At 48.4% G+C, this 9035-nt stretch overlaps 1 protein-coding gene across 1 annotated transcript; it reads left to right on the top strand.

The window, feature by feature from the left end:
• The first annotated feature begins 1938 nt into the window (after positions 1–1938).
• Positions 1939–8298, top strand: TLX3 (T cell leukemia homeobox 3). The gene is made up of 3 exons (XM_045027972.1): positions 1939–2611; positions 3812–4055; positions 6860–8298. Exons 1-3 carry the CDS (start codon positions 2197–2199, stop codon positions 7068–7070), a joined length of 870 nt encoding a protein of 289 aa, XP_044883907.1. The 5' UTR covers positions 1939–2196; the 3' UTR covers positions 7071–8298.
• The last annotated feature ends 737 nt before the right edge of the window (positions 8299–9035 follow it).

The raw sequence follows: 9035 nt of genomic DNA, 5'->3' as shown, positions 1-9035 counted from the left end.
TCCTCAGTACTGTACATAAATCCATGCATTAAGATTCCCTTTGCTTCGATGCATTTCTTGAAGTTGGAAAGGGTCTTTAATAATCGTTTAAGTATCACTGTGAGGGAAAATGCATCGGGCTATTTTTCCCCTATCCTTGAATAAATTGTGACTTAAAACCAAAAACAAACCAACAAAAAAACCCAGAGATTTGAAACGGAAAAATGAATACAAAATACCCCTACGATACAATAGGGGTTTGGGGTTTTTTTGTTTTTTAAGCTCTATATATTAGGATCATGAGATGTGGGGAAATCCTCCAACCTTGTCACTGAGCAAAATTGATCAATTAGGATATAATTTAGGAAACAAATATTGGAGGGTTGTTTTTTTTGTTTCGTTGGTGGGTTTGTTTAAAAAAGGACACAACCCTGCTTTTAATTTATTTTCCTTTTTTGCGCCTCCCCATTCTTCAGCATTTCAGTGCAATAAGTCCGATAACTCCACAGGTCTGTTTGCATTTACTGCTGCCATTTAAATTATTCAGTGTGTTGCGGTAATTGAATCCTAAGCTTTAAAAACTAATAAACTCTCTCCTTGTCGCTGCTTTCTGAAATCACAACATCAGCCCTAACAGGTGCTGATCAAATACTATTACATTCTATTAAAAGGAAAATTCTATTCCCTGTTTTCATTTCCCTTTATAAAAGGGAAACTAAGTAAATGCATTTGAACGTTATTTAATTTTTAACGCCTTTAGTCCAATTTGGACGTTAGGGAGCGTCTACAAACTCACTTAACAGTCGTATACGGCAATAAGTTTGCTGACGTAAATTAATCGAAAACGGAGTCTCTGTGTATTTTACATTGTTCCCCTCCCCCCCCCCCGCGTTTAATTGTATCTCCAAGAGGGGCAGCCCCACGCAAATATTGGGCCGGCAGGTCAAACAGAAAGAAATAGGCTATTGACAACTAAAAGAATTATGTTTGGAATTTGTCAAAACACAAACATAGGGGCAAAGCCGGAGGCCCTATAGTACTTAACTAGTTGCAGTGTAAACACACACAAAATACAGTTGATAGACAGGGAGAAATGTTAGTTCCTGAATTGGATTCCCCTCCCCTCCAGAGGTACATTTAAACTAAATTCACAATTTGCAAAAATCCCTTTCAAACCAAGATTCCTAGGGGCTGTGTTTCTCCTCTGACCCGCGCTCACCCGTGGGGTTTGCAATCTACACGAACCCAAGTTCAGGTCTGAGATCTCTCTCTCTTTCTAACGGGTAAGCGCAGTTCCAAAAAGGCAGCGTTCTATGGGCATATGTTTAATGACTCCACATAAGAAATCCACGGGGGGGGGGGGGGAAATAGGGTGAGCACGTCCCTTTCCTTCAGATACATCGCAACGGGGTCCCTGAAGCGGTGCTTAATATACTGAGAATTAAAAAGCACCAAACAGAAAAAATGTGGGAGAAAAAAGGACCAAACTCTGGGCTTCAAAACCCAGGAACCTATTCTTTCCCTTTGCATTTTTTTTAAATAGCTCAGGTTCTACTAGCACCATAACTACAGCCGATGAGCAGGTAAACATCCAGCAAAACTCTTCTCTGCGTCTCAGTAAGGTGTTTACACGCTGCATAATATTTCTAAACAGAAACAATAGGAAAGAGTTACATTCCATTCTAAATGAATCCGCCGAGGGGGAGAGGCTGTTTTGTCATTCCATCCTGGAATTCTGTACAACTAGCATGTTAGGTAATAAACAAGGGGGGAGGGGAATGTCTCGTAATTGCAAAGCTTTGTTAAATTTCAAATCGCTAATTTCTAAGGACAACAATCGCAGATGCTATTGTAATATCCGCCACACATTAGCTTAGCTAATAAATTTGACCTATTGTTCGTTTGTTAAAATGATGTCACCTTGGAACAGTCCCTAAGCTCCTATTTCAATGAATTAGGCCTTTATTGAAATCCGGGAGCCAATGGGAGGAGAGAGGCTTGTTTATTGCGTCCAATGGCAGCTGCAGGACAGAAATTAGAAGCAGAAACTCAAGGTTTGGTTCAAAAAAGATGACACAGAGCCTGTCGGGCTGGACCACTCTTGGCAAAGTTTCAGTCTGACATACACCAGGACCTACATGGATCTACTGTAAAGGAAAGCGAGCGTTTTATAGGGGAATTCATACAGTTTTGAGCCAATATTTCTATTCACCAAGGATGGATCAGCCAACGAACACACAGACCCAGCATCAACACGAACCCATCAGCTTTGGAATTGATCAGATTTTAAATAGTTCTGATCAGGAAAACTCTTCCCAGCCTGCCCCCAGAGGATCAGACAACACAAATTACCTGGGAAGCCCTGTGAGCAGAACAAGTGCCCCTTATCCTTCCCTTCCAGCTTCCTTCCCTGGCATCGGGGCGCCTTTTGAAGACTCTGGATCTTACAGTGTGAATCTGAGCTTGGCTCCAGCTGGAGTGATCAGGGTGCCAGCTCACAGACCCATCCCTGGGGCTGTGCCACCTCCAATTTCTAGTGCCATCCCAGCTATGCCAGCTGTCCCCAGCCTTGGCAGCCTCAACTTCCCTTGGATGGAGAGCAGCAGGAGATTCGTAAAGGACAGATTCACAGGTAAGGGCTGATTTTTAACACGACCCCGAGAGTCTCGTTTTACCAAGAAGTTTTCTGCTACAATCAAACTGCACTAAAACAGCATAAAAATGTGTCTGGGTTTTACCTTCCAGGTTATTAGAGCCCCCACATCTGTTACTGCACCTGGCGCAGAAAAAGGAAAGCTTTTAAAAATAGTGGGTTAGCTTCTTTGGGGCGAGGGGAGGAAGCATTACCTTGAACCCACTAATTAAGAGAAATAAATGTTCGTTACAGTTTTTGTGCCCACTGTAAGGATTGCATACCCCGCCCTAACTGACCGACAACCTTGTATGGATTGTGTGGCCATCGGATGCAGTAAGGCCAGACAAAACACAGGAACTGCGCGTTAGTTCTTCCCGTATCACTGCTGGCAGAACAGACATTGCAGCCGGTTCTGGGTCGCCCTGAAATTTCCATTCAGAAAATCTAATTGCCCAGCTCTCGTTTTTAATCACAATCAAAGAGGGGTGGAAATGGAGTGGAGGAACTCCAGTAATCCCCATCCATAATCCGATTAGACAGTGTGTCCTGAAGAATCTAAACCCTGAATGATAATAACGGCGATTAACATTTAAATGGGTGTCAATAAAGAGGATTCGATTTTAAAGAGAGAGAGAGAGAAGTGGGGAAACTGAGCGCCAGATACAGAATATAATCCGCAGCAAATGCTCTGAACATTGCACATCTGCTTGCAGGTTTGGCTACTGTATCTGTGGAGGATGAAGTGATGGGGAGAGGGAATACAGAGCATTGGCAAGGATCTCCCCTCCCCCTGGAGAAATTCTAGTTTTGTTTTGGGGAAAGAGGAGAGAAAAGACGAAAACCCCGACATTAAAATGAAGAGGGGTGTGCTCCATACCCCTGGGGATGGGAAGCCCCTGCAGCTCCTTCCCTCCCCTTAATACAATAAGAACCCAAATCCTGGTTCCTCCCGTGTCCTGGGAGCTCTGCTCTCCCTGCCCAGGGCTAGGGCCGTCCCTGTGCCCTGCTCCTGGGCTGCCGATCCCAGCCAGGCCCTGCAGCCTGAGCAGGACTCCGGCTCTATGGCGATTGCTGGGAGGAAGCAGCCGGCCCTGCGCCCAGGTGCTGCGCGGGCTGCCGGCCTGGCCTGGGGGCAGAGGGCAGGACCGGCTGGGGGTGCTGGGCTCTCACCTGCGGTTCTGTTTGTCCCCCGGGCAGCGGCGGCCGCGCTCACCCCCTTCACCGTCACCCGGCGGATCGGGCACCCCTACCAGAACCGCACCCCGCCCAAGCGCAAGAAGCCGCGCACCTCCTTCTCCCGGGTGCAGATCTGCGAGCTGGAGAAGCGCTTCCACCGGCAGAAGTACCTGGCCTCGGCCGAGAGGGCGGCGCTCGCCAAGTCCCTCAAGATGACGGACGCGCAGGTCAAGACCTGGTTCCAGAACAGGCGGACCAAGTGGCGGTGAGTCCGGGCCTAGCTGGGCGGGCCCCTCCCGGGACCCCCTGCCCTCCAGGGCCCCCTGCTCTGGGCTCCTGTTCCTGGCTCCCCCCGTGTAACTCCTGCCCCTTCTTACCTTTCCTATGGCCCCCTCCGCCCTGCCCCACCTGCCCGCTCCCACTTACCCCCCTCTCCCCTCCCCACCTCCCGCTCTGCCTGCTCCCATCTCCCCAGTCCCTGGCTGCCCCTCTCTCCCACCCCCCTCCCTTTCCTGCCCGCCTCATTTCCATGGAGGGCAGCAGGGTTTCTTTCTCCTACTCCTGGCCCCGCTCCCCACCCGGCCCCGGTTCTGCTCGGTGTAACTCTGCCCCTTTGCTCCTTGCAAAGCGAAAGCTCCATCTTGCCCGCAGTCGCTGCCAGGGCCCGGGCGGGTCTTCTTCCTGGGAAGCGGGCAGACCCTTAAAAGCTAAGCGAGGGGTAAAAATGGGCCCAGGCGAGGTGTGTCTCCACTTTTGTGCCATGCCGCCTGGCAAAGGCAGACATCAAAGCTGGTAGATCTGCAGGCAGGGAGAAGCGCCGTCACCTCTACACCTGCTAAAAGGGTGAACTTTTAGTTTAGCATTAGGCGCAGGGAAAGACATTGCATCAAGAAAGGATATTTTGCTGTTCAACTTCGCCCCAAAACCGATTTAATACCGAAGAAACCAGCTGGTCTGAATTGTAGAAATTGCCGGGCCTCCGCGGCGCGGCGGATTTAGAGTCGGGCTGTTTTAAACAATGCGACATTTCGCTAAACCAAACCATTAGCCCGTCCCTAAACGAAGTAAAGAGCGTTGTTCTTCGTCCTGTTATTAAGACTATATGAACGTAAACATCTAGAAAGTGGCTCCATACCCTGATTTTCCGTTTCTTTATATTAAAAATTGACGAATGTAATTCGTAGCAGGAAAATTATCTTTAAAATGCCACTTGCTTTGTCCTGATTACAGAAGGACCAAGAAAAATGAGCTAAAATCTGTTTTGGTTTCCTTTTTTCCCCTCTCTCCAGGATGAAATATAGGTGAACAACCCTTTTAATTAAGATTTTAAACCAACAACATTTCACTCGAAATCTTCACTGCGGGAAAGTGGTTGTTTTAGATGATTTCATCAGAAAATATTAATGCACTTTTTATCCATTCGCGGCTGGTCTGAAAAATAGAAAATAGAACATTCAAGGCGATGGATTATGGTGCATCCTGTGTTTGCTAATTGGTTGTCTCCTTTATTTTCAACATGTAGAAAATATGGGATTTGATGTAATTATCTTCCATCTAAAATAACTTTCGGAAATACCCTGTGTCTGTAATTCGATTCCTCCAATAGTCTTCCTCCAATAATCTTCACGCGCAATTCTATTTAAATATTATTTGGAAGAATATGTGTTAGTTTGCCGGGTTGTGTTCGGGATATTTTTAGCTGTTTAAAATGGAAATAAATTCCCAAAGTACAGCCCTTTCTCTTGCACGTTAGTATGAAACATCCTGAATTAGAGCAATAAACAGCCACAATACGATCACTGCTATTAGTAGCTAATAATGTTACCTGCTATATATAATATTGCTTAGAAAATTATTGGCTTCTTATAACTGGGGTTCCGATATTTTTAAGCGATTGCGGTCGGATGTAAGGACATTTCAAGCCTTTCAGCAATTATTGTAATTACCGAAGAGTATCGATAATAATGCCATAAACCCAGCGAGACGTTCAGACATATATATTAGTGGCACGAAAAAACCGTAATGAGCCAATTACCTTTGAAATGTCATCTCAACACTTTGCACACAAACCCAATAGACTGATAAATCCAGCAGGCACTGGGATGTCAGAATGGAGGGCACTAATGCTAATTTAGTAGTAGCATTAACTGAGGATTTTTCCCAGGGACAGAGGCTGCAGGGCCCTTTGTCCTGTCTCTGGGAGCACAGATACTGTGCTGGTTCTTTTGTCCTGGCTAACGCCATGTAAATCGGAGGTCCCCCTTCCGCAGCTGCATGGCAGATGTTAGAGCAACTTGTTGGAGACGCAGGCGTTAAGCGAGAAGAATCCGTCTCTGTATCTACTATATATGGGGTGTGTGAGAGAGACAGAGTGTGTATAAACTGAACAGACAAACAAAGGTTTGCTCTCTAATTACACAACCTCCAAAGTGCGTGTGGCCGGCACGGAGCCGAATCCCAGGCAGGATCCGGGTTGCGCTGCAGTTGGGTTGGGGGCAGGATCGGGAGAGGCCCAGGCTGCTGGGGCCAGCGGTCGGTCCCGTCCCGGGCAGGGCCCTGCGGCAGACGCTGCCGTGCGCCCCAAACATCTCGCCGCAGCAGGAGGGAGGCCCCCCGTGGTTTGGGGCCGGCCGGGTGCTGCAGGGCCGGCGCATGTGGGGAGAGGGTCTCGGCACCCCAGGCTGAGATGCGGGGAGGCGCTGCCAAGCGCCCGGCACCCAGTTTGGGGCGCTGCGTGAATAACCGGCTCTGTGTTTGCCCGATGCCGAATGAGCGCGTTTTGGTTTGATCCCTGCCTGGCTCTCAGGGCAGACCCACCCCCAGCCCCAAGATCTGGGGAAGGGGGCTCAGAAAAGGGGGGCGGTGGACACCAAACACCCTTCCCAGGCAAAGAAATATCCCCTCCCAGGCCCCAGTGATTCAAACAGGGGGCCCAGGCCGGGCACCAGGACTCCTGTCCCCATGGTACCGGAGGCAGAGCCGAGTTGGGGAGGAACAAAGGCATGTGGCAGCCAGGCAGGGGGGTGCCAGCTGCGGGCTCCTGAACTGATCTGTGTTGTGTGTGTTTAGGAGACAGACCGCAGAGGAAAGGGAAGCGGAGAGGCAACAGGCGAGCAGGCTGATGCTCCAACTCCAGCACGACGCTTTCCAGAAATCCTTGAACGATTCAATCCAGCCCGACCCCCTCTGTCTACACAACTCCTCGCTCTTTGCACTGCAGAACCTCCAGCCCTGGGAGGAGGAGAACTCCAAGATCCCACCTGTTACCTCGCTCGTGTAAAGACTTGGGGTCGGGGCGGGAGGACAGACAGACAGACAGACAGCGCCTCCCCCACCTCTCCCTGCATGACCCAAGCCGGGCACGGAGCAGAGTTTGGCGGACAGTTTGCTCCAGCGAAATGACTGGTCTCTACCCGGGGTGGGCCGAGGCCAGCTTCGGGCGGCGGGACCCCCACGCCGAACTGTTCCCAGTCCGCAGCCTCCCGCCCGCAGCAAGTGGTCTGCGAGATGGTGGCGTTAGAGCTAGATCGCTCTGCGGGATGTTTTGGTGAACGCGCTTCTCCTTTAAGCCGGGGGTCCTGGGCTTGTCAGACGGAAACTTGGACAAAGGGCTCCCGGAGAGATCGCTCGTGCCCCCCAAATCAGCCCCAGTGAACTTGCGGAGGGGATTAAACCTGAGTTTACAAACCCATGGAGAGTGTCTGCATCTGGAACGGGTGCATGAACTTTGCAAAGAGGGTTTGCTGGGTAGCCCTTGAAGGAAGACGGGATCTCATCTCTGGTGGCCAAACTGGGTGTCATTTCCCCGAAATGGGCTGGGGGAAATAATCTGGAAGCGAAAGCAATTGCCAGACCTATTACTAACGTCACCCCGTTTCTTCCCGGAGGGTGTGTAACGCTCGCAGGTTATTCTATAGCCCAGGACAAAATAATCACCAGAGTATTAGCATCCTGGAGAACTGGACGCTTTATCAGCTCCATTTGTAAATTCATATCGCTTAGGAAAGGGAAATGTCACTTTTCTTTGGTAAGAAGTGTTAAATAATTTAATTTATTTCTGCATTGAGATTTCGGGCACTGTTAATATGGATATATAATAACTGGATTATTTATTCCAAAATCGGAACATAAGTATTTATGTTGGCTGTGGAACAAAAGGCAATTTTCCCCCTATTTTTAGGAGAATCTAAAAATATATATCACTTAGCAGAGGAAACTAAATGGATCTTGTGACTCATTAGCTTAGGAAACCCTATTAAACTGAAAAGCAGTAGCGTCCATCTGTCCCAGGTGAAGTTAATGTCATCTGTAATTTATTCACCATAGTAATAAGGGCTCCTTTCAGGCAACGCACTCTTTATTTTGTCCTAACCTCCTTCTAAGCTTAGCACACAGAAAGCAGCACCTGAACCCGACATCTTTTGCCATCGACTCTAGAGAAAGCGCCTTATGTTTCATAATAAAGAAGATCTGGGGTTGACACCGACCATGTATAATACTTTGTACTTGCTGAGATCTGTAAATAAACGTTTTCTTTAAAAACGCCCCCTATTGTGTGTGTGCTTCAAATTCCGGGTGGGAAGGGGAAGGCAGCCAGAGCCGAGAGCCTGATCTGGGGGAAGGGAGAGGACTCGAAAACCCCGGCGCCACGTTCCTACCTCGGGGAGGGCAGAAGGATCAGCTCAGGAAGAACAGACTGAAACCAGCTGCTCATACCTGGTCAGGAAGGGAAAACCCTGGGGGAGGTGGGCACGCACCACATGGACTTGAGCTGGAGATGATCTCTGGGCAGGCTCTTCAGAGATCGAGCTGCTATAAATTATTTAAGTTAGTGGCCCTTATAATAGCAGACACTACAGGGTGATGCTGCAAGAATGGCAGACGAGGAATTAATAACCAAGTGATTCAAGTTCAATACGGAGAATGGGATTGGGTCCTGCTCTCAGAGAGCTCAGCTGCCAGTCTGAGTAGGAATGGGCCCGACAGACAGATAATGGTCACCAATTTGATTTATTAGGAGAATTAGTAAATAATTATATTTAAGTACTGGGCCTGTGAATATCACTGGTCAGGCACTGTGCACATATGGAAAAGAGATGAGGATTATATTTGTAAAGTATTAGTAATTTAATGGTCAGTATTACTGAAGGATCTGGCACCTAAGGTGTGAATTTTGCAAGCTGTATTTAGCAGGCATGAGTGACACCAGCACAGGTAGTTTTCTGACTTTGTTTTTACCGAGGGT

The sequence above is a fragment of the Mauremys mutica genome, chromosome 8, assembly GCF_020497125.1.
Source record: "Mauremys mutica isolate MM-2020 ecotype Southern chromosome 8, ASM2049712v1, whole genome shotgun sequence".
Classification (NCBI taxonomy): domain Eukaryota; kingdom Metazoa; phylum Chordata; order Testudines; family Geoemydidae; genus Mauremys; species Mauremys mutica.
Note: the sequence above shows the minus strand (reverse complement) of the source record. Positions and strands in the feature narration are given on the sequence as shown.